Raw genomic sequence first — 26,636 nt, 5'->3', positions numbered from 1 at the left:
GTGAACAGGTAGGCAATCCAGCCCAGACAAAATGGGTGCAAGAGGCGAGCTAGTTAAGTGAAGGGGCATCATGTGACAAATGTCTAAATAAACAATGCATTGCAGTGGATGAGCATTCTCCTCCTCCATTTGGAAGGAGGGCTCCACCTGAGCCCAGCTTTCTGTATCTTTATTTTCTTCATCTTCTTGTCGTTCTTTCTCCCAGGAACTTAGCTCTTGCAGACAGAGTCACCTGCAATCCCAACTCCTCTGGAGGCTGTCACTTAGAGGCCAGGCTAGGCTGGGCAACTTAACAAGATCCCATCTCAAAAAATAAGAAAAGGTCCAGCTTTTGATTTTTCAACTACACTCATGGCGGCTCAGACAGGAGGATCCTAAGTTCAAGTCCCATATGGCCAACTTAGTGGGACCCTGTTTCAAATTAAAAGAAAAACGGATGAGGATGTAGCCCAGTGATAAAATGCCCCTGAGTTTGACCCCAATACAGAAAAAAAAATCCCAGCTCTATCTATGTCCATATTGAAAGTATTTTTTCTGTTTCCCATAGGTAGATTTTAGCAGTCTGACATACTATTAACCAGAAAATGAATTTTTTTCTATGTGAATCCACCTAAAACTCTTAACAGTAAAGAAGAGCAGGAAATCCAGATGCCTCACTCAGAAACAAACTTGAATAAAGCCACACACTAAAACAGAAGCTCATTAAAACCTCCGCACCTCAGACTCGTGCTGCAGAGCACAGATATCTCCCCACATTACATGAGCTTTAAGAGACACAATGGCCCTGAGGACGCCAGCAAATAATGAATCTTCAGCTTCGTGCTCAGAATAAAGTGCTGGTGCTAAACCATAACTGGAAGGTTGCCTCAGTCAAAAGTCAATTTGTTTCTGCTTTTAATGTAAAAATCTCATTTATTCTCCTTTTATAGGAAACATGTCAAAGTTTTCAATCTGGCAAAAAAAATCACGATTTCAAAAACATTCACAATAAGAGGTCTCTCTGGGTAGGAACTTGAAGGAAAATCTAGATTTGCACGCTTATCTTTTAGCAGCATGGACTGCAGTCCTCTGAGCAGCCAGGAAACACATCTAGGCAGAGACAAGGCTACTAAAGACAGCTCTGCTGTTGGAAGCTGTGAACACATTCATGGTTCTTTATTCTTTACCACTTGGTGATTAAAGTTTTCCTACAAAGCTTATTCTTAGGAATTACAAAATGCCCAATTCATAAGACTCACACCACTTGTGGATAATCTATTATTTTTAACATCACTCAATCTAAATCCAGAATATTTTTTCAAAATCTTGTTGAAGTTTAACTATTTTGTTGCTTGTACATCATTTTAGCTTTTTTCTTATAGTTATAAAGTAAGTTTTGGATATTAATTCATAAATGTGTATGGCAGTACTGAAAATTCTAAAGTAAAAATTTTCTATTTATGAATACTACATAAAAGAAACCAAGGAGCACTGAGATAGTTCATCAGGCAGTTTTATTTTTTTAATTAATGTTTATTGAAAAGCAACTGTATTTCATCAGGCAGTTTTTTTAAATGCACCCTTAAGTCAATTACTGTGTTTTCTTTTCTTTCTTTCTTTTTTTTTTTTTTTCTACCTGGGATCGAACTCATGACTTCACCTTTGCCAGGCAGGTACTTGTGCCACTGAGCTAACCCTCCAGCTCCTTAATTACTGTTTCATAAGTTCTATTTTAGCTGGACTCAGATGGGGAAGTTTAGACAAAGGTAAGATTCTCGCCTCTGAACCCACCCTTCCTGTGCCATTAATGGACGGTTTGCTCGCGCGGAAACGTTCAGGGCCCAGCAGTCCTCACTGCACGCTCAGCTCCCTCAGTCTCTGCCTGTACCATGTCTGAAGCACAAGCAAGAGGATCTAACGCACTGGTGAGGCACCTACTTGGCCGTCTGCGAACTCCAGCGTCCCGTGTGACGGTGTGAAGTCCTGGGCGCCGGCGCTGCCCGGTGAGGCTCTCCAGTGGACGCTCGCGGGGCCGAAGCTCCCGGCCAGCCGCACCACAGGGACCTGGAGCACGCCCAGGGGCGGGGGCAGCTCGTGGGCAGTGACAGCTCCGCTGCTGAGGTCCTTCAATAAAGAAGGGAGGTCAAGGCCAGACATTGCATCCCACAGATTCCGGTAAGTTGTATCTGCATTTTCATTTTCTTTTAGGTATTGTTTAATTTCTTCTTTAATTTCTTCTGTGACCCACTGATTACTCAAGAGTGTGTTATTTAGTTTCCATGTGTTTGCGGAATTTTTGCAGTATCCTTTGTCATTAATTTCTAATTTCAGAGCGCTATGGTCCGATAATATGCAAGGGATGATTTCAACTCTTTTGCATTTGCTTAAATATGTTTTGTGAGCTAATATATGGTCTATTTTAGAAAATGATCCATGTACTGCTGAGAAGAATGTGTATTCTGATGTTGTTGGGTGGAACATTCTGTATATGTCTATCAAACCCATTTGTTCACAGGTGTGATTCAGTTCTGTTATTTCTTTGCTCATTTTCTGTCTGGTTGATCTGTCCCTTGGTGTCAGTGGTGTATTAAGGTCTCCTGTTACAATTGTGTTACTGATAATTTGAGTTTTCATTTCTGTTAATAATTGTTTTATATAACTGGGTGCTCTGGAGTTTGGTGCGTATATATTTAAGATAGTTATCTCTTCCTCTTGGAGTTTTCCCCTTACGAGTATGTAGTGACCTTCTTTGTCCTTTATGGTCATTGTTGGTTTAAAGTTCACGTTGTCTGCAAACAGAATGGCTACTCCTGCCTTTTTTTGGATTCCTGCTGCATGAATAAATACATGAAAAAATGCTCATCATCATTGGTCATTAGAGAAATGCAAATTAAAACCACACTGAGATACCATCTCACTCCTGAAAGAATGGCCAGGATCAAGAAAACCGACAACAAATGCTGGAGAGGCTGTGGGGAAAAAGGAACTCTCCTGCACTGCTGGTGGGAGTGTAGACTGGTACAGCCTTTGTGGAGATCTGTCTGGAGATTTCTCAAAAAGTTGGGACTGGAAATCCCATTTATTCCAGCTATTCCACTTCTAGGCATATTCCCAGAAGAACTGAAAGCATCATACCACAGTGATACATGTGCACCTATGTTTATAGCAGCACAATTTGTAATCGCCAGATCTTGGAAACAACCCAAGTGCCCATCAACTGAGGAATGGATAAAAAAGTTGTGGTATTTCTATACAATGGAGTATTATTCAGCTATAAAGTAGGATCACATTGAGATATTTATCAATAAATGGGCACAGTTTGAGACCATACTCATAAGTGAAATAAATCAATCTCGCATGTGTGAATACCGAATAGTTTCCCTAATGTAAGTAATGATTCAAATATATAAAAATATGTGGTAATCATGATTCCCCATTAGGTGGCCTTGAAGCCTTATAAAGTTTTCACTCATTAATTAGAAAGGCTTTATTCTGGGCTTCTTGATATGAAAATATTTGAAGCTAGAGTATATGAAGTTTTACCCAAATATTTCAAGGAAAAAGACACTATGGTAACTACTATTAAGTCAGGTTATAAGGTGGTGAAGTACTAGGTTATTGAAACAGTCATGCTGTGACCTCTATTGTTATATTGTTATGTCCTGTTTTATCTCAATCTTCCCTTTATTGTTTCAAAAAAAAATTATTTAGTCATTTCTTATGTTTGTCTTAATTAAAGAAAAAATTCAAAAAAATTAGGATATATAAATAGTAACTCTTTTCGATTTCCTATTAACTTGTTTTGAAGTCCTGTAGTACTCCCACGATCTTGTTTTGACTGATTAGACTCTGTTCCATTCTATATGATAGTATCAAGTTTGAAGACATAGGCAACTACTTTGAAGACAATAAGATTCACTAAGATACCCATTCTGGTTTGACTATTGTCTTCTTTGGAAGTCCTGTAATGTTTACAATGCCTAAGTTTTATTGGTCTTGTTCTCTACTGTTTTGTCCAACTTTATAATATCTAATAAGATAGACAATTCTTTTTAAGGAAACAAGGGATAACGTTGATAACCATTGTTGATAAACTTGTACTCTGTTCTACACCATGTGCTACATCTATCCTTGGTATTGACTGACAGCTTTGTTTTGCCATATTTGACTGTATTCTTCCCCCCCCCAAAGAAAGTAATAAGCACTAAGGAGTAATAAAATCCAAGATGTGTAAATTTTGTTGTAAAAAAGAGAGGGAAAAAAAAAAAAAAGAAAAGGAGCTCTAACGGATATAACAGCAAGTGTGTTTGGGGGTGTTAAATAGCTGACTTTATCAATGTTTTTGGAACATTGAACACAGCTGTTTGCAGTCTCCCTGTTTGAATGTCCACCTTGTGTTCTTTGATACTGTGATTTGAGGAACTATTTCCAAGAAAATAGTGTGTAATCTACTAGCAGGTAATTTCTTACTGTTATGGTTTTTTGTTTTGTTTTGTAGTTCTGTATTGCGTGTACCCTTACGCCGCTTTGGTTTGTTTTGTGTTTTTCTCTTTTTCCTCTTAAATAAAAAAAAAAAAAAAAAAAAAAAAAAAAGGCCAGACAGCGAATCTCCTACCTGAGCACTCCCCATCGTTCTCCACCCACCTCTGTCTCAAACTGTGTTTTCAGGGTACAAATTCATAGCATGTGTGTGAGACTGAAATGCAGTGAAAACAAACTTGCTTAATCCTTCTATCTAGTTCAGAGAGAATCAAGGGTTAGTGAATTTGGTTACTTATATATTTATAAATAATCACGTGCAAAACCAATTATTTTGCAGAAAATATAAAAAACAGTAGGGACAGGCTTCTTATTGTTATACTACTCTGAGTATGTTAAAGTGCATCTTACCCTGGTAATGTGAAACTTAAAGATGCCTCTGGGGTCGTCATTTTCTTCGATCACTATTTCGGCCATTTCCCGTCCAGGTCTGCGCACACGCGGCTGCTCGGCAGGGAAGTCGGGGTTGACCAGGGTCACCTCGGTGATAGTCACCACGAATCCCTCCTCCAGCTCGGGAGCATCGTCCTGGGGGGTGGAGAGATGGAGTTTTATATCTCTGACATTATTTAATTTGCATTGGAAACAATGTTTTTCAGTAAACAACTAACTAAATTCTATAGAAATTGGCAACTCTATAAACATCAAAAAGATTTCCTTTTGTATTTTCATAACTTCCCGGGGAGAACTGGCGGATAGGGGAGAACATGGTGGATAGGGGAGAACATGGCGGACAGATAGCAGCAGCTACGGAGGCTTTCTGAGAGACCCAGCTTAGAATCCAGGAATGGTGCAGAGTGAGGAATCCTAAGAAAGAGGAGATATACCCTGCTGACCCAAGAACGAACTGGGCTGAGAGAAACCAACTGGGAATGCAATCCTCGTGCTATAACAGGAACAGATAAAGCCTCAGCATGGAAGCTGGAGCCCGTGCCATTGGAAGCCGCAATTTGGGTTTCCTGCCACTGCTACAGCATCTGAATCAGCTCGGCAGGGAGAGAGACGCGCAAAAGCTCTGAGAACGGGAATCAGTGAACGGAGTTGAGAGCAGGACGGGTGGGGAGCCATGCATAGACCTGCAGTGAGTGAGGGAAACTGGGACTCTTCCACGGTAGAGGAGGCTCCAACAGAGGACATTCTGGGACCGGGCAGACTTGCCGGAACAGGGTGCTGTAGTGACTTCAGTCACATATCCCCCTCTCAAGCGGGACTGGTGAGCAGTGCCTAGCCTACCTGACAATGCTGGTTGAAACCCAGTACGCTAGCACAACCCAGGTCCCAGCGCCTGGAGGTGCATTTGATAGGTTGAACTGGAGGGGCAGGCCCGGCATAGGCTGCCCAGTCCCTAACTCCCTGATTCGCTGCAGTGGGCAGGAACACCTAGCAGGCGAAATTCAAACAGACTATGGCCGACAGGGAAGGAAACTGGGCCTCCTATATGCTTGTATATAAGGAACAAAGAATATGGGAAGAGGGAGCAAAAAGAAAGGCTCCTCGGCCCCCAATCCTGAGAAACAGGCAATAGCAGACATGGCACCAATAGACATAAAGTGCTATCTCCAGAGCCTCATAGATGAGTTCAGGAATGAAGTTATTAATGACCTGAAGCAAGACATAAGCAGAATAGTTAGAGAAATGCTAAGCACCACCCAAGAAAAAACAGATAGTGGAATGGAAGAACAGAAAAAAAGGGGAGAATTGTTTGATAGAGAAAATAGAGAAAACATAGAATATGTGAAGCAGGTTCAAAGAGATTACCAAGAAACTAAAAACTCAATTGAAAACTGGCATAACAGCTTGAAAGAAACTAAGAATAGATTATCTGAACTGGAAGGCAGAATTGTAATATGGGAGCATGAAATGAAAAACTTAAAAATAACAAAGAAACAAACAGCAATAATACAAAGACTAGAAGATGATAAGAGGATCTATAACTTAAGAATTAAGAACATGAAAGAAGAGGTAGGGACACAAACAAATGGACTGCTAAAGCTATTCACAGAAATAATCCAGGAGAATTTCCCTAATTTAGCAAAACGTAAAGATACTCAGATGTATGAGGCATACAGGACCCCAGCCACCTACAACCCAAACAGAGCTACACCCAGGCATATAATAATCAAAATTCCAGAAATCCAATACAAGAACAGAATATTAAAAGCCATGAGAGACAAGAAACAGATCACTTACAAGGGAACACCCATCAGAATTACAGCAGACTTCTCGGTACAAACCATCAAATCATGAATAGTGTGGGGGGAAATAATTCAAGCTTTGAAAAATAATAACCTCCAGCCAAGATTGATATATCCTGCACAACTATCCCTGGAAATTGATGGAAAAACAAGGTGCTTCCAGGATAAAAAGGAACTAGGGAATATGCAACCACTAATTCAACTCTACAGAGAATATTGCAGGACATTCTAAAAAAGAAAAATATGAAGATTCCAGAAATAGTGGCAGAGAGGCTACAATGAATGGAGCAGAAAACAAAATGAAGAAGAAAAACTAACAACTAATGACAGAAAAAGAGCTCAACAGAAATGAGGCAGAGAAGATTGGATGATAGGAACAGCTATTTTGGAGAAAACGACATCATAATAGGTAATGCTGATTTAATATCATCTTGCTTTGAAGTCCCATCAAGCTTTTATTCTTCTGTCTCCATATGTCTTAACATGTTGTATCTTATTGGATTTTATTATATGTGATAGATAAACAAAAACTTTTATAGACAAGGAGATTATACAGAAACCATTGTTCATTTTGTTAGTTGATTCTAAATACCCTGTAATACCGTCATTCTCTTGAATGGTTTTACATTGTTTTGATATATTTGATGCTACAGTATACGAAGTTATACTCAAAGATTTCAAGGAAAGAGACAATATGGTAATATCGGGATTATCTTGTGGTGAAACACTTTTTTGCTTAAATGGTTATGTTTTGATCTGCGCTGTTTTGCTGTTATGCCCTCTTTTATCTCAATCTCCATTTTATTATTCACTTTTTATTTTTATCCTTTTAATTAAGGGAAAAATAAAAAAAATAGCAGGATATATTATAGTAACCCACTTTGATTTTGTATTAACTTGATTTGAAGCCCTGTATTGCTCTCACCATCTTGTTTTGACTGATGTTCCTCTATTCTGTTTTGCTTGATAGTACCAGGTTCGAAAGTTTAGGCAACAGCTGTGAAGATAGTGGGATTCATTATGACGCCCATTCTGGTTGACTATTATCTACTTTTGAAGACCTGTAATGTTTCCCATGTTTTGGTTTTGTTGGTTTCGTTCTTTACCATTTTGTTCAATTTTATTATAACTGACGATATAGGTAACTCTATTTGAGATAGCGGGAGGCATTATGGTAACCATTGTTGATCACCTGGTATTATGTTTTTACATTATCTATTATGTTCACCCTTTTGATTTGACTGACTCTGATCTGTTATGTCACATTTTGTTTTACTCTCTTCCAAAAAAGTAATTAAGAGTAATAAAACCCAAAATGTGTAATAGTCACTGTACAAAAGAGAGGAAAAGAAAGTGCTCTAAACGATATAACTGCATGTATATTTAAGTGTATAAGATAGACAATGATATTACTGAGTTTTGTTGGATCATTGAACAGAACTGTTTGCAGTCTCACTGTTTGAATGTCTACTTTATATGCTTTAATTTTGTAACTTGAACAAATATTTCTAAGATGACAATATGTAATCCAGTAACTAGTGATTTCCTACTGTTTATTTTTTTTCTGAAATTCTGTATAACTTGTACCCTTTTTCTGCTTTTTTTTGTCTTTTTCTCCTTAAAAAAAAAAAAACTTCCCACTGACATTTTAGGATCTGGGGGTACTTATGAGGAATGGTGATCTTTCAATGGAATCTTCTTCAAAAATAGCAAATAAAATAATTTTAAAAATTCTTTGTACAACTTTGACCAAATCTTACTGAAAATTTTACATATACTATCCCAAACAAAATTTAAGAGAAATTGGTAAACTTTATGCATATTTTAAAAATGAAAGTTCTCAACTTGTAAATCTAGATGTGATTCTATATTTTAATTAGTTTAAAAACTAAGTTTACTCTTAAACAGGTAGTAAGTTTAGTTTTTTGTTTTTTAATTTTTAAAAATAATTTTAAAATATTTTAAAAATATAGGAAATCTCCTTTCTGCCCTCTCCTTTGTCTTAGATTATCCTGTCCAAAAGACACTATTACATTCCATGACCAATATCATTAGTAATAGTGCTAATCCTATTATATATTATACTTATTTAGTAATATATTTTATAGTAATAGTTATTAATAAGAAATACATCTAAATATTATATTTGATCACATAAAAAACACAAATGGCACTGTTACCACGTTCAGTTTTTGTGCCTGATTATAAGTATATCCATATGTTCTCTCTTTCTTCGGATTTTTATATACACACATAGAGAGAGACAGACATAGACATTGGAGTAGCTAGGTTGGTGGTTAGGCTTATATTGCGTAAATTTGATTAGCTTAAGAAATGCCCAGGGATTAGTGAAGCCCACTTCTGGATGTATCCGGATGGGTCCTAGAGGAGTGGCCTTGAAGACAGTATCTGGTCCTCTCTCACACTGTTCCCTGCTCTGCTTCCTCTGTGTGGTGAACTAAGCAGCTCTGCTCCCCTGTACCCTTCCACCATGGTGTTTCTGCCCTGGGGCCAGCTGACCATGGACTGAATCCCCTGAACTGTAAGCCGAGTTAAACTTCTCCTTCATGCTGTGGGTGCTGGGTATTGTCTCCCAGTGATGGGAGAGCTAAGTACTGTAAAACAGAAAGTAGATAGCTAAGACTAAAACTAAGCCATCTGAATATTCATCTTGATATGAGCAATTGTGTCATGAAATAAAAACATTCTCCTGTCCAAACAACAATAAAAATAACCAGATTGATTTAGGCCTTTCATTCATTTAACTTATTAGTTTAAAGCAAACCAGTCTATATAATAATGGAGCCAACCAGCTATATAATTAAATAAAATAAATGTTTCAAAGTCAATTCAGATTATTTTCAGTGAAAAATAAAAATGAAGAATACACCTGTCACTTTTGCCAGCCAGGTAATATACTTACTTATTATTAAATATTTATTCTAATGTAAAAATCACAGCTTTATGTTTAAAAAGGTTCTTAACTTTAAAAAAAATTACAATTTTACATTTTTTTCACTTTACATCATTAATTATTGCAATCTATACTTACTGGCAAAATGGCAACTTTGGCATGAGTTTCTTTTACATTTTCTTTCATTATTATTATTGTTTCTTGTAAGACATAATCTTCATTCTCAGTAGCTTGATTATTGATGTGCAGTAAGAAATTAGGTTTAGCTATCAAGTGAATGGCAATGTCTCCAAAGAGTCCTTTATCTCGAACAATTTTCAATGGAAGAATGGTGTTGTTCTCTAGGAGATAAACACGCCCCAGTAAATAAGCATTTCTCTTTGCTGTCAGTGCTGTTCTAGGCTCTTGTGGGATGTTCTGCACTGGCCTTCCAGACAGCTAAGGAACGAGGGTAAACACAGTGTGTGCTACAAGGAACCTCCTCTGCTCTGTCTGCACGGCCCCCAGTGGGGCTGAGAATCACCATCTGCCACCAGCATTAGGGCTCCTTCAAAACCCTCAGTTCCAACTCAGTGCGGCCTCCTGGGCTATACACATCACATGTAACAACTAAAACTGCAAACGTCTCGGGGCGGTGCATGTATGAAGGTGGAAGAGAGGCGATAATTACACAGGCTCAGATGATCCTTTGGAAATGAGTAATCAAATATGCAGTCACTCTTTAATGACCAGTCATTAGAAAAACTGATTTTGTTCTTACACTGAGATGCCTAACACAAGGCTCAAAGTGTTTCATAGCAACTAGTTTCTATTTTATTTGTTAAATTTTTTAAGAGTTTAATCTCTTGAATGAAGTGAAATTTTTAAAAATGTCTGTCAACATTCTCCCTTGGTCTATCAGTTTGTGATAATTTAACATTGTGTGTTCATTCCCAGGTATACCGTGTCATTCCTCACACTTACTCAGTGTTCAGAAATGTTTCATGAACAAAAAATTAACAGGTCATTTTATTGTACTTTTTTGTTCTATATTTACCATACATAAAGTCCTAGAAGCAAAATTCCAGGACATTTTTTTCTACTAGCTCTTCATTTGATTTATTTATTTAGGTACTGAGGATCAAACTCATGACCTTGCACTTGACAGGCAGGTGCTTATGCCACTGAGTCCTAAGTCCTGTTCCTCTATCAGCTCTTTAAATAAAGTTTGAAAGCTGGGTATTATCTGAAAGCTTAAATAAAATTTGAAAGCCGGGTATTGTCTGAAAGCTTTAGAATATTCACATAATATATTTTAAACAAACGTTACACATAACTTTCTTTAAATGAGTAAAATGTCCTTTCTCTTCAAAAATTTGTATTGTTTACTGTGTACAGAGCCATGCATGGTGGCTCATGCCTGTAATTCTAGCACTCGGGAGGCTGAGGCAGGAGGATCACTGTGAGTTCGAGACCAGACTAGGCTATGAAGTGAGCTCAAGGCCAGCCTGAACTGCATAGTGAGACCCTGTCTCAAAAAGACAAACAAACAGTGTTTACTGTGTACAGGAAATATTGAACCAGTCATGAATCCTTCAAGGGCTCAACTAAAATGTCAACATATCCATTGCATTAGTATATATTTAAAAATTAAACATTTTAATAGTCTTATTGCTGAGCAATTCCATGACCATGAAATTTAATAAGAATAAACAAAAAAGCCTACTGCCCACCGAAGTGAAATGGCCACATGAAGATTTGCATCCTGGTAAGTGCAAGAATGACACCATACAGCCAAACCTCTCCCTGGAGCCCGAGGCATGGTTCACAGCATTTACCTGTAGGCTCCACCACTCGAGTGAAGAGAGACCCCGTGTGCCAGCCCACCAGGCCGTAGGGGTAGTCGCTGGCCAACGTGGTGATCAAGGACTTGTGTCTTTGCAGGTCGATGGTGGCACCTTTGGCGGGGTCGCCGACACCTTCTGTGGTAATGTTGGTGAGTGTCACGGTCACCACCTCGGATAACTCCGGCGTGTCATCAGCAAGGATGGTCAGAGTGATGGTGGACAGCACCTGGCCCTCAGCAAATGAAATCTGCAAATTTAGGGACAGAAAATTGTTCAGTCTGTAGTTCTCATCTTACAGTAAAAAAAATCAGAAACTTTGCTTTTCTTTTAATATAGTCATAAATAGCAAAAGATAGGCAAGCAATGTAATACAATTATACGAATAAGGGACTTTCATGTTAAAAGTACAAGCTTGTTTAGAAAAAAGAACAAAGTGAACTCTTTCTGAATCTAAACTAGTCAAACCTGTAGTCAAAATCTCAAACCCTGTATCCTGCATGTCATCATTCCACAGAGCACAGAGTCTTTCAGAAAAGCTAAGTGCTACAGGCAACAAGGTAAAGCTCTCTAAAAGTAAAAGAAGGTGCATACAAGTTTGGACACTTTTTCTCTACAATCTTGCCAGAATTGCTACCCACACAGATGTATCACCTGACAATGAATCAGCTAAAACAGCAGAGAGAGAAAGATAGGAGAGATGGGATTGCACCATCTCTCTCCTCCTTCAGTGCCTCCGTTATTTAAAAAGTGAAATCCTGAAATCCTGAAAGCCATCTGAAGTCCTTGCTCCTGACCCCTGGCTGCTTTCCCATCATGCTCACCTCTTTCCCCTTCTCCAGCCGAATGAGTACAAACTACAGCTCCTCAAACTGGCCGTCAGGTCTCTGCCTGACCCTCAGCTCGCCATCCGTGGAAGTCAGGGAAAAACAAAAACCCAAGAACTTAATAAAAGTCATGGGTCAGCAAATTGCTGCCCACTGACCAGCTCTATTTCCCACAAGTTTTCCTGGGACCCAGGCAAGCTGCTTGGGTTGCATACTGTCTGTCACGGCCCACACTGCCCAGGACAAGTGGGCCACAAGGACAAAGCAGTCGTGAAAGAGGATAGTGAAACTCCAATCACCTTTCAAATGACATCAGAACTTATGACATGTGGCAACTTTATGAAGGATCCTTTAAAATAGTTCTCAGAGGAGCATCTGGGCAAAATATGCTGAGAAACCTGCGATGCGCAAGGCGAGCCAGGGGACAACCCCTCTTCTAGCTGGAGGACGCTCCCCGCACCCCCTCCTTGCAAATCATCCTCTCCTCTGGCCATTTGGGTTCCATTCTAGAACCTGAGCGCAGTTTAATCCTGTGCCCAGCAGTGCAAGCTGAGAGCCTCCATCTGGAGCCCTTCTCTCGGCTGCGGGCACCATGGCTTCCTAGGTCCTCATGGGTGACAGTCTGTGGCTGCAACATGCATCTCCCCAGGGCCACATCTATCTACAAAGCAGCCTACGGAGAACTGCTAAAACAGGGGTGCCAACGGCCCAGCCCTGAACTTGGAACAACACCAAAGGACCAGCTCAGGTGCAGAATCTGCTCATATGCTCGACCTCAGTTGCAATTGCTTGTGGGCCAGCTTTTCTTCTCCTGCCTACAGACGTAACCCCGGCGAGCTTCACAGGTCTGACGCAGTCTTCAGTACGGGAAACCCAACTTACACCATCCCGTAACGTAGCTCACCCTACATGTTGGAGTCTTGGCTTGGGCATTTTACACAGCTCTGTTCCCTATTGCTGTTTCCATTTTGCCTGCATCTGCATGTTAGCTTCCCATTTCTGGTTTGATATCAAACACTCACCATTTTATGTACCAAACCAAAAAAAAGGGATGACCTTTTCTTTCCAGATCAGCTTGGGTTCACAGGACAGCACACTAGCTGCAACAATGAAACTAACTTTAAAGTGCGCACCCTCTGGAGATGGGGGGGCCCCGGTGCACATTGGGCCAGCCGAAGTATGTGGCCCCTGAGGTGGGACTTGGTGCTGGGTGTCAGCAGTGACCATACTATAACAGCCTGTCCCAGACTCTGTCAATTACATACCACTCCCGAGGTAGGAAATATGTCACCGACACTCCCATCGGCTGCCCACGCCACCGTCACACGCCCGTAGGTTCCTTTTAAGCGCTCCACATTCAAGGTGACCAGGCTGTCTTGCTCCATTTCCTCCACTTGCTTATATAATGAATTCTGCCAGAATACACAGAAAGTCAGGCGAGGTTACCGCGAGGTATCTCAGCAGTCTTCTCTTTATTTCATGTTGTTATGCATTTGCAGACTTCACAGGGTAAAATGGCGCAAAATAGCGGGTGAACGCTAACATTTCAAAAACAGTTAAATAATGCAGATGCCAGTGATTTAAAAATATTCATTTGAAGGTAAGTAAAATACTAAAGCTAACAACAAGTCTTAATTTCTATAGGATTTTTTTTTATCTTTTTGTTTATATACTTATCAAACTTTGCCCAATGAACACACTATTTTTATACTCAGAAAGCATACGCATTTTTTTTTTTTTAGGTAGCACACAGCCTATGAAAGTTTGTAAACATAAAGGATGTGAGTCAGCTCAGCTGGAAAGCTTCTTTTCCCTGGGTGAGGTGTGGTCCTTCCTCCAAGTCTGTCTTCTATTGATAAAGTAAGAGTTGGTCCTGCATGTCTCCAACATGTTACCCAGCTACAATGGTGTCTTCAGAACTAGGGTGCCCTTTCTGATTATTTGCAAATGTCTCTCACCCTTAAACCCACACCCTCACACACATTCCTGCAAGCCAGCCTATTTCTACTGCATCCTCAGCTCATGGTCTTTACAAGTGGTTTCCACCAGAAATGTCCTTTACCTCATGTTAGAATCCCTGTCTTCTCGTCTGTGCATCCTACCCCCTTAACATTTTCTCCAAACTAATTTCAATCTCTGTGTGACTGTAACATTTTTTACAAAACACACACACCACCTCTTGCCAATCATGTAATAAGCTTTTCCTTGAAATGAACACTTTAGATAATCCCTTCTTAAATACCAGTGGCTTCTCCATAGTCAAGGTGGCAAAAATATGGAACATAGAGATATTTTTTATCTTTCCAGAAAGATTTTTCATGTCTTTTTACTTATGGTAATCTGAAAAAAAGACTTGCACATTAATTTCTTAAACCTTATCAAAGCCATTTAGCATGTGAATGAGAGTAGAGATCCTATTCTATGCTCTACACAAAATTTTAACACTTTGTTGTGGATGTTGGAGTAGACAGTCTATCCTATGTTACATTTTACATGGAATTGTAACACATTGTCACAGATGTTACAAGACAATAAAACCTTGCTCAAAACAATCAAACATTCCTGAAAAAAATGCCTCAATTTTAGAATATGCATATAATAATTCAGAAAAGGCAATGCCTTTTATATTTTTTTGGTACCTGGAATTGAACTCAGGACCTCACACTTGCCAGGCAGGCCCTGTGCCATTGAGCTATATCCTTGGTCTCTCTTTTTTTTTTTTTTTTCTTAAAGAAGCTCCACATCCTCTACGCATGAGAGTTTGTCAAGTGAAGCCTTCAAGGAGTTAGAAGCACTCAGCTGAGAAAATAATCACCACCTGCTAAATCTCAAAAGCTGTCTGGACAGAAGCCTTGCATTGAGGAATTCTGAGCAGATGGAGGAGCCCAATCCCACACCCTGCTTGAGGTGCTAGGACAGCTGGGCACTGTCATGGAGGAATGGCCTGTGCCACAGTGCCTGGGCCAGAGGGTGGAACAGTGCTGGAGCCCAGCTCCGGTGTCCTCATCTGCTTCCCCAGAGCCAAGCACAGGCTCGCTACATCCTGGTGTGTGCCAGGCGCTCCTGGGACAGAGGAACAGCTGTGCTTGGAGCAGTGTCCTGGCTCCCAGGCTTTTCACCCCCAACGAAAGGAGAGAAATGACAGCACTGGCAGCACCATCACAAAGGAAAGGACAGGTGAGAGGACACAGAATGACAGTGAGGACCTCGTGAGTCTCAGCCTCTCTGGGTTAGACGTCCAGCCTCGGTCGCAAGAAAGGAAGGAAACACGAGTGAGCTTGGCAGCCAGTGTAGCTGCGAACAGGAGTTAAACACAAGGATGCAGTAGTTCACCAGGAATTGTATGCAGTTTACATAAAGATGCTAATCACACCTGAGATACACCAAGTTAAGTGCAGCATTCATTTGACCTGCTTTTTCTCTTCTCCTTCTCTAACTATTCATACAAGAAACTTCAAAGTTGCACGTGTGGCTCTCACATTGCTATGTGGCCTCAGCCTTGGCCGACCTGGCCTGCGCTCCAGGGATGGGGCAGCCTGGACCTCATGGTGACTGGATGCTTGCAAGCAATGACCAAGGACATCTGTTAGCACGGCTGAGCTCTGGTCTCCCCCGCTCCCACCCCTGGGCTGTCTGCATCCTGGCGGAGGGAAAACTCCTGCCCTCTGCAGCTCTGCTGTTTTTCCTGAGTGGCTGCATACATGTCCTAACTGATCTATTGCCCAGCTTACCCACTTGCTGTGTGTTCTCAGGACTTTTGCTAGAGGGCTCTTTTTGTTTTAATTATGAGTACAGATTTGCAGAATATATGGCACATGTACATGTCACTTCTTAGTTCTATTTTGTCTTCCCCTTCCCTACATCTCTCAGTCTCCCGTCCTTTTGCAAAAAATCTATCTTCTATTTCTTGTCATCTATCTTTTATTTTGCTCTTTAATTTATTTGTATTTTTTCCACATATGAGAAACCACACACTGTGGAAGCTCATGTGTCTGGTTTATGTCACTGAACATTCTGGCCTCAAGATGCATCCATTTTCCTACAATTGACTGAAGTGTATCTTTCTTCCTGGCAGAATGGAATTCCACGGTGTGTAAACACCACATGTTCTTTACCCGCTCATCTGCTGATGGATATATAGGGCACTTCCAAGATTTAGCCATTGTGCACAGCGTTGCTGTAAACACAGGTGCACAGGTGTCACCATAACGTGGTGACTTTAGTTCCTTTGGGAAACTACCTAGAAGGGGAATAACTAGGTCAAATGGAATTTCTACTTTTACTTAATTTCTGGGCTTTCTAAATGTGAGTCAGTGCAGGCCACCCGTCTGCCCCACCCCTTCCAAAGGCTTCATGCTTGTTCAGGGGTCAAAGCCACCAGGTGCTAAGGCTCACTCAGGAAAGTGGCACCACAGTGGGGCTGAATGCCAGTCTGGTCTCAAGCAGGCCCACCCACAAGGCCAGCCCCACCAAGTGGCCCGATGTGCCTGAACGGTTTGCACAAATGGTGGCTGATGCCAACATCTGCTTTCTTCCAGGAGACTAGTGTTTTGAAAGGTGCCAGGCACATGGTGCCTTCATGCCCAGCCTTCATCAGTTAAAGCCTTGCCCTGAGTCTTCCAGTGAGCCTCTCGCCTCTCTGGTTGGCAAGGCTGCACATGCTGATGCAGTGTCGCCCCACAGCAAGGCAGCTCTCGGGTGCCTCTGCCTGGCCTCCTCTGCACTGCTCCCCAGAAGCAGAAATCCATCTCGCCTTGGTAACTTTCTGCTGCTTGCTTTGCTGTCATAAATCATATCCACCAGCTTGAGGAATGCTAAGCGCTACAGGTGCTCAGGTGTCATCAGCACTGCGGGTGCCATGGAGATGCCCGACATGGAGTCACCTCCCAGGCCCCATGTCCACTGGGCACCAACTCCAGCCCCTACAGCCTGATTGCCCTGTGTTGGATTTTCACACCTGTGACCTCCCGTCAGCCTGTCTCGCCAACTCGAATCATGCTTAGGTGTGGTGCATTCGCCTACATCTTTGCTGATTGTCTCTCTTCTCTTGTCCCCTCAGGTTTAAAGGCCACAACACAGAGATTTTTTACTACTTCACTCTGCAACATGCTTTAGCCTCTGATCCAGTATCTGGTGCAGACACACATACTGGTGTTTGTTAAAAGTCTGCTGTGTGGATCCATGAATGAGCGAATGACAGCTGGATGGACCCATGGCCCAGTTCTGGCCAATGAGGTGTAAGGTGTTCTTCTAAAGGCTTCAGGAAATTTCTCCCCACACCGAAAAGTCACATACAGTACCTCTCCGTTCCCAACCAGACAGGAACAGAAAGCAGTGGCCCAAGCCATAACATCAGTTTTCAAACAACCCATGAAAGGGCCAGCTTTGTATCACTAAATGGAAGGGATGGGGAGGACCTGAGCAGGGTGACAGGTGCAGCAACCAGCACCCCAAGCTCCCCCTTTCCATGGACACCCTCTGAGCTCTTAAACCAACTGAGTCAAGCTTTTATCTGTGCCAAGGATTACAGGGGAGACACTTGACAGCGGCAGACACAGTTCTGGGTGACGAGCCAGGACACACTCCTGGGAAGAATGAAGGATGCACATGATAGGCAAGGCTGTCCTCTCTCACTGTGTGGGTGTAGGAGTGCACCTGGGCAGCTTTGCATGGTTCTCTCGCCTCTCGAAAACGACAGCCAGACACGCACAAGGCACGCAGTGACAACCCCTCCCTGCCCTGCCCATAATAATGTGCCTCTCTGTAGGTGACACCATGGGTTACAGTGCACTCAAAACCTGTTCTGTCCCTGTGCCCTGGGAAGGCTGCACCACGTTGAATGCTTAACACATCAAATTCAACCCTAGAAAAAGAGTAAGTTCAAAGAAGTAAAAGCTTAGGACTGGGGGACCTGGGGAGCCCAGTGTACAGGGATAGGAGTCATCTTCGAATGCAGAGTTTGGGGAAGGTAGAGGCCAGAGCAGAAAGAAAGGCTGAAAATACTCCAAGCACAGCGCCTGGCTGAATGCAGATTCAGGGCAGAGCCACTAGCAGCACCGTGAGTGAAGCATCCAGAGCAGAAGGGTGAGCTGTGGGGCTCTTACCTGGGCAAATGCAACCACTCCGTAGGCGTCATCGTTAGACAGGATGGTGATCCTCACAGAGCCTTGACTACCGATCTCTGCCCCTCCCGTGGGGTTTCTAAGCTGCACTCGGAAGGACTCCTCCTCTTCTGGGACCGAGTCATCCAGGATATTCACGGCTATTATAGCCTCTCTGTCACCAGGTCCAAACACCAGTTCACCTGAGCTGGTGTGACAAGTCCGTATAAAATAGGTCAACGACAGTAAAGAATTTCATTCCTCATGAAATTCTTTACTGAATACCATTGTTGTGAAGAATTACAATATTCCATAAGCAAAGACTGAATTCAAAATAAGTATAGAATACCAATGAACTTGGTAGAGTAGATATGAGAAATCTGAGTAATAACCACATCCCTGACTAAGTAGTGGCCACCAGGACTTAGAAATTCGATGCCATGGGAACAGTGGTAAATACAGAGGCAGTGACACAGAATGCAGAGCCTACCTGGGAACAAAATCGGACTGGCTGGAGACCGAGGACAGCTCCAACAGGTGGGCCTCTGAGGCATCGGCCACCCAGAGTAAGCTCTTGCTTGAATTAAGAGACCTCACTGTGACAGAGGCTGCAGCCTGAGCAGGAGGAGCTTCCAGCAGGAAGGAGAACAGGTTTCGCCCTGAATCCCAGCAGTAAAGTGCAGACGCCTCTGGGCCAGTCAGGAGTACGTGAGCTGTGGAGAAGAAAAGGAAACACAGCTCGAGATGCACTCTGTACCACTCTCTATGGTTCCCAAGCAAGACCTTTCAACCTTCAAAGTTCCATTTGGACTTTATCGCTTTTATTTTTATTTTCATTTTGAGAGTCTCATGAAGTCACCGAACAGCTCATATCAAGAATCCGATTTTGAGATCCTCTTGCCTCAGCCTTCAGAGTGCTTGGATTGCACCATCATACCCAGCCCATTTTTGAATTCTAAAGTAAATGCAATTTTATTTCTGAATTAACAATTCATTTCTGGATAATACATAATAATTTTTGAGGGCTGTGGAATCAGCAATTCAGTCTGACAATGTACCTACACTTTTTAACAAAAAAGAAATCACAGGCTGTTGAAACCCAGATGGAGTTAGACTCTTTCGTTTCTATCTCAATGTTTATTTAAAAGTGGCTTCTTAAAGGGGCAAAATACCTAAAATCCTAACACTAAATATCTGACTTTTGTGTTTTCATTTCTAGTCACCGCCCATATGAATTTAAAATTGATAGGTTTAAGCAGTGTACATGAAATTTCTCAACAATCTTCTGTATTTATAAAATCATACTTTTATATGCTGCTATACTGCATTTATTATAATTTTAATGCATAAAAATAATCATAAAATTGATCTTTGTGATATATTCAGTAATTCCACACTGAATATGTGTTTAGTTTTTCAAAATTAAGTAGAGGCAGATTCTTCTTTTTCTCTTCTTACTGGGGGAATTGAACTGGGAAAACTGAATCCAATAATTTCACATTTAGCTATATCCCCATCCCTTCTTCATTTTTTTATAAAATAAAAAGGCAGTGTCTCGCTAAGTTGCCCAGGTTGGACTTCAACTCTCTATCCTCCTGCCTCAGCCTCCCAGAATACTGGGCTGGTGAGTATGTCACCATGCCCAGCTTATACTTTTTGCAATGTTATCAGAAAATCATGTCCATATTAGTTAGAAACAATGGAACATAGTTATATCTACAGAGGCTGGGAACGAAGAGGGTGTTAAATGCTGTGTCTAAAATCTTCACTTAAAATGCGGATGGGGTGAGAAATATACACAAATTCCCATCAGTTGAAAAAACACATTGGAAATAAAGATATCAAATGAGATGGATTATAGGTATTCAAATGGCACACATAGCCAGAAAGCATGAGTCCTTTCCAAAGGTTACAGTGGGAAGCTTCATATCCTTAATTTTATATATCAAGAACTACTGACCATGTACAAGGTGTCATCAACACATACCTGGAAGGTTTACATTTTTAAAAAAATTGTTCCACTAAAAGGCACATGTCATTAACCCCCTTCAAATATCCTCCCTTTCTTTGAATGCATTTATTGCATTTTTCTTGACACTTTCCGAAGCAGTTTTGGAAGTCCTTTTTGAAGGTCTTTACAAGATGTGATTAAAAAATATTGTGAAAGCTACTGCCAAGTCCCATCCAATAGAAAGGAAGCCTGAAAAGATTACAGTACATTCTCATCCACTTTGTTCATTGGATCTGGCACTGGACAACTTTAGGTTCTTCCACAAAGTCAAAACGACCATGAAAGCTAAATGTTTTGAATCCATTTAGGATGTCAAGGCAGCCATGACAGCACAGCCAAAGATATTCATGAAGGAGGACTCCAGAACTGCTTCAGAAGGTGGCAAGGACGATGGGGTAAATGTGTTTGAAATGTGGGGGAGCATTTTGAGGGGTTGTAATGGTAATATAATACATCTCTATTAACAGATGAATGGATGAATAAAATGTGGTATTTATATACCATGAGATTTACTTTCCTATAAAGTAGTAAAAATCTGAGTCATTTGCAGGAAAATGGATGCATCCTGAGATCATAATGTTAAGTGAAATAAACCAGACATACAAGCTGAAATAGCACACCGTTTCTCTTATACGAGAAATCTAGAGTCTAAATGCATTAAAGAGAAAAAATACAGATAATAGGAAAGAAGGGAGGTAAATATTTTGCAAATGGGAAGGCAGCAAAGAGATGGAGAAAGGGAATGCAACGGGAGGGGAAGTAACCTGAATTAAGATGTGTTATGCTTGGGTACCAACTCCCCATCACGAATGCCATCCTTATGTGCTACTGTGTTTCTTGAAAATAAGGATCACCTAGAAAATAATCAGCCTTGAAGACCAGGGATGGAAAAAGTCCAGCCCCACCTGGCCTCATCTGCCCAACTGGCCAAGAAGCAAGAGAATAGTGACACATGTGAGGCAAGGATGGCATTTTGATCTCGAGTTTCCAAGGCTGATTATTTTCCAGCAAGGTCTTATTCGGGGGTGGGGGGTATGAACAAGTATCAATAAAAGCCCAAGTTACAGAAAAACTATACAATGAAATATACAAAATACAAATAATGAATTTAAATATTCACCATATTTTAGGTCACTCCTCATTTATAGCAATTAATTTAAGTAGTTAAGTAGTACAGTTAAATTAAGTACAGTTTAGTAAAGATTGCATTAACAGCACAGAACGTCAAGAAAGGTGCTAACATACACTTAAGACCTTTCAATAGTGATGCACTTTGCATAAACCCTTGTGAAACTAGACACATCCAGGAAAGAACACAGTCAGAGAGAGGGATCTCGACGCCCTTTGAATTTAGCTGATGCATAAACTCAAACAACACCAAGAACTAATGGGATTGGAACCACTGGTGATGGCGCTGGACTTGCCAGCGATGGACCCCGATCATTTCTTTTCCATCTGACACAAAGGCTATTTTACAACCAAGCGTTGCACACGTCACATAATTTACTGAACCCTGTGCACTATCTGGAGCGGTCCCAGTGGCCCACTGTCACCATTCCAAGTGCAACGTGTGTTTATTACTGAGCTTACCTCACTTCGATACCATTATAAAGCCACCAATTGGAAAGTGCCAGGCTGAACTGCTGTAAATCAGGGAACATTGGAACATGCATGCAGAAGACATTTTCTCAGAAAATAAACATGTGTAATATGGAGGAGCATGAAACCGAGCCAGAGAATTCACAAGGAAAAAACCCTAAACTTAACACCCAAGGACAGGATTTGAGACAGCACTGATTAGAGACTCCTCTGCTACTTAGCAAAACTATAAAAAAACAAAAGTGTATCAGAGGAAAGGCACCAGGATGAGACAGCTGAAAGAGTGTAGGCAAAGTGATGTTTCAGGACTACACGCCCCAGAGTTAGAAAGTGTCCCTAACTAAGGTTCACAGATCCAGGAATGCAAGGATGGACTGACAGGAGATGGCAGCCAGGAGTGCTGTGTGGGCAGGACAAGGAGGATGGGGCTCCCAGGAGGGCCTGTGCCACTCCGCTGGGTGCTGGGCAGCGTCTTGGGAGTGGGAAGGTGACGTCTGCACAGGCGGTGGCTTCTTCTGGCTGCACCTTATCTCATGCAGGACCTACCCAACCTGGATTTGTCCATTAAAGGACTTTTGCTTAAGAAAACTTCCTGAGAATCTCCTCAAGCCAGGTGAAGCCCTCTCTGTTTTGTCTTATGATAGAGGTTTACTCCATTTCTTCATGAAGGTTCTGTGGTGATAGCTGGAATCTTATTTCAGGGGTGTGTGTGTGTGTGTGTGTGTGTGTGTGTGTGTGTGTGTGTCTGTCTGTGTGTGTGTGTGTGTGTGTGTGTGTGTGTGTGTGTGTGTTAAACTTCTCTGGGACAGGGACCTATGATTTTACATATTCCTAAAATCTACAATAATTGGCATGTAAAAACAACTAATAAGGGAGAGAAAGGAGAAGGGCAAGTAGAAGGGAAAGGTAATTTTCTATGCTCTTTGTAGTCTTGGTTATATTCATTCTTCCTCTTCCATTTAAAGAATTCAGTCACCACCCAATAATCTCTGTCAAGTCATTAACTGGAATAAAACCCATCATCCTCAGAGTCATGGCTCCAGTCTAATAGTTTTAGTAAAAAATTCGATGCACTCAAAATAAGAAAGCCCTTGAACATTATTTAATACATAATTTCAGCTTTCAGGGGATCTATAATAAGCCATTCTAAAGAATTACCTGCAATTTTTTCATACTTCTAAAACCTCAGGTCACAGAAACAAAAGGAATAAAGAAGCCTCTCGGCGAGCACCTTAATAAACCTCTGGCGGATCTTTCCACGAATTCTTTTAGAAAGTATGCCTATTATACAATATTTAAAAACAAAACTCTTTAAAGAGAATTCTGTAACTGTAATTAATGGCCCATCTCAGCAGCCCACTTCACCCTTAAAAACATTCATTAGACAACTACTTTGAATAATAATAAGGAATTTGAGTAGAAAGGGTCCAGCTGAACACTTGAGGTATAAGGGAAGCAAAAATTTTAAAGGCACAAAACTAAAAGAGAAGTAGAAAAGACTAAATGGATTCACGATGAAAGACACACACTGTGCTCATAAATCAACAGTTATGTGAAAGAAAAGTTAGCCATGGTGTATTGCAGTGAACGCCCTGCCCTGGAGTGTGCATAACATACAGAGGCCGAGTAAGGAGGCACCCAGGAGAACAGAAAGGCACAAGACTGGTGGCAGTGGAACTCCGTAGAGTTGGGAATGCGTGTGACAGTGAGGACAGGAAGGAAGGGACGAGGAGAAGAAGCTACAAACACAGGGCTAAGAACAAAGCTGTAGAAATAAAATGCAATGAGATTTTTAAAGATTCCATTAAAAATTAAAGGCAAATAATCTCTGATTCCTGGCCAGGGCTGAGGTGACCTAAAGTTACAATATCCAAAGTTTATGAAAGCAGTTCTCCAGCACCTAAAATAAAAGCTCTAGAACAGATACTGGTGTTTGTGTGAAATCACCTTGACTTTTCAGTACATTTTAACACTGCACACTTTGACTTTCATGAGTTCAATTACCGGTACACATAAATGTTCCTGTCTCAGATACTTTTCTCTCATTGCTGAGATAAAATACCTGACACTCAAAATTTATGAAGGAAAGATTTATTTAGCTCACGGTTTGCGGAGTTTTCAGTCCATAATGAGCTGGCTCCAAGGCAGGGGGTCATGGCACAGGGGCAACACTTCAAGGCAGCAGAAGCAGCAAGAGCAAAAGAGGAAGAGCAAGCCTCTTTTCCTCCCTCAGACTGTAAGCAGGACACCCCCATGGAGTGGGGGTTAGCACTCAAACCATCCCTGCCCTCCTCTTGTACAGGCTGAGGATGGATGTTCACAAAGCCAGGACCCTGGCCCCCTGCAGAGTCCCTTAAACTTTTAAACTTCTCAAGTTGACACAATATATCAACTATAAGTTTCCAAAATCAAGACCTTTTGCTGATTTCCTTTAACCACCTGTTCATGTTTTTACATCACCTCAACCTAAAGGTGCTGAGAATCAAGCTCTTCACAATTCCTGCCAAAAGCATTTTCCTAGAGTCTTAATTTCAGTGCTATGCCCTTCTCAGCTGCCAAGGTGTGATGATGCTGGCTCCCCACCCCTGTGCAGTGGAGAATGGCTGAACCTTCTTTCCCAAATTCTCTTGACTCTAAGAGTCTTCACTTCACATTTCTCACCCCAGCTCAGGGTCTTCTTCAGTGATTACCTGGGCAGGTTATGGTGCCCATAATGCTTTTTACACGAAGGTGAGGGACTCTGTGAAACATGGCTTATGCCATCACTTTAAACCCCAAGTGTGCTTCAGGACCCCTAAGAGTCCTCAAGCCTTTTAGAAAATGTGTGAGGTCAAAACTGTTGAAAAGAGAATAAGATGCTGCTTCTCCACTTCATTCCCACTCTTCTGTGTATCTACAGTCAAGCTCTCAGTGGTTCTGATGGGTAATACTGCAACAGGCTGCAAGGAGATGCAGACAGCAAAACCCAGAAGTAGACAGACAAATGCCACTGACTGTATCTCACTTATACAGACTCAGTATCCCTTATTTGAAACATGTAAGGTCAGAAGTGTTCTGAATCTTAGTGTTTTTTCCAGATTTTGGATATATGAGTATATAAATGAAATATTGTGGTGTCTTGGTTTACTCTCATTACTGAAACAAAATACCTGAAACCCAAAATTAGGGAAGGAAAGATTTATTTAGCTTACAATTTTTGGAGGTTTTAGTCCATACTCAGCTGGCTCCAAGGCAAGATGGTGTAGTTGAGAGGCAGCCATTCATGGCAGCCGCAAGCAGCATGAATGAATAGGGCAAAAGAGAAAAAGCATGACTCCATCCCAGCTTTACACTGTATGCTGGCCCTGTCCCTGAGTGGGGGAAGCACTCATACCACTAATCTCAGTGCTGGACAACAAACCAATCAAAAATGCTAGATTCTACCACCTCCATGATTGCATGAGACTTGGGGGGCCATCCAAATATAAACCATAACATTTGGGGATCTAACCAGAAAGTTTATTTGCGATTTATATGTGTTATGAGTATACTCTGAAGATAGTTTTATGCAGTATTTTTAATAATCTTGTGCTTAAAGTCCCATGGTACAGAATTTTTCATTTGTGCCAACATGTCAATGCTCAAGAAGTTTTACCTTTTGGAGTATTTCAAATTTAGACTTTCATACTAGAAATGCTCAACCTGTATGTGGATCTCAAGAATGTATGAACTCACAGAGAAAGGTGGTTGCCCAGGGCCTGAAAGGGTGAGAGAAAGAAGGTTTTCAGCTGAAGGGTGCACACTTTAGTTATCAGTAAGATCTGGGATCGCACAGACAGTATGGTGCCAGAGGAGTAACGAAACACTCTTGCAATTTGCTGAGACAATAAGATCTTGAGTGTTCTCATGACAAAAAAGGGCAAATATGTGAAGTGATGAAAGCTCGATCAAAGCAGTCATTTCCAAACGTGTGCATACAGCAAAATATAATACTGCACAGCTTAAATGTAACATGTATCTGACAATCACACTTAAATGCAGCTGGGAAAAATAAGCTAATATGTTAATGTGAAGAGACAATCCAGATATCATCTTTAAAGCAGCCACTAAAGATATATATGGATACACACACACACACACACACACACACACACATTAATGCCACTCTTCCAACAAATGATTCTGTTTTGCAAATAAAAGGGTTTTCTTAACCAAACTGTGTTACTGATGTTCACAGATAATGTGTATATTATCATCATTTGAAAATAAGTTCACAAAAATATTTTAAAGTTTTCCTGTTCTAATCTCATAAATATTAACAGATATAATCCACACAAATAAAAGTTCTCTAAGGTTGTCAAACAGTAAAGAGTAAAACTTTCTAAGACCTAAAGCTTAAAAATAGCTGGACTACCAAAGCACAGGCATAGCCCACCCCCACCACACACCTGTCCACCCCTCCCAGAGTGATGGTGTTACTGGTCTACTCCAAGTCAGCACCTTAATATTTTGTCTTGTTTCTCTAACCAGACTGTGAGACTTGGAGACTTCGTAACAGAGGCTTACATATAAAGTCAGAGGAGTAAATGTGTGCTGCTTCATGCATAGAGAATTGTCATGTGTCATTGTCCAAAAAAGTCTGTGATTTGGGCAAATTCATCTGCAGAGC

At 41.2% G+C, this 26,636-nt stretch overlaps 1 protein-coding gene across 4 annotated transcripts in view; it reads right to left on the bottom strand.

Annotated features, from left to right (window-relative positions):
- Adgrv1 (adhesion G protein-coupled receptor V1) overlaps positions 1–26,636 on the bottom strand; it is a 526,418-nt gene that overhangs the window by 310,445 nt on the left and 189,337 nt on the right. For all 4 annotated transcript variants that reach the window (XM_063245326.1, XM_063245328.1, XM_063245329.1 and 1 more), the window contains 7 exons: positions 18,869–19,091; positions 18,382–18,586; positions 13,543–13,689; positions 11,445–11,700; positions 9,766–9,968; positions 4,870–5,046; positions 1,918–2,103 (listed from right to left, as the gene is read on the bottom strand). In XM_063245326.1, the coding sequence (XP_063101396.1) occupies positions 1,918–2,103; positions 4,870–5,046; positions 9,766–9,968; positions 11,445–11,700; positions 13,543–13,689; positions 18,382–18,586; positions 18,869–19,091 (1,397 nt within the window). The remainder of the gene's footprint in view (positions 1–1,917; positions 2,104–4,869; positions 5,047–9,765; positions 9,969–11,444; positions 11,701–13,542; positions 13,690–18,381; positions 18,587–18,868; positions 19,092–26,636) is intronic.

The sequence above is a fragment of the Cavia porcellus genome, unplaced genomic scaffold (assembly GCF_034190915.1).
Source record: "Cavia porcellus strain 051 isolate PalLab524CR breed Dunkin Hartley unplaced genomic scaffold, mCavPor4.1 scaffold_2, whole genome shotgun sequence".
Taxonomy (NCBI): domain Eukaryota; kingdom Metazoa; phylum Chordata; class Mammalia; order Rodentia; family Caviidae; genus Cavia; species Cavia porcellus.
This window is presented reverse-complemented; position numbering and strand designations above follow the sequence as displayed.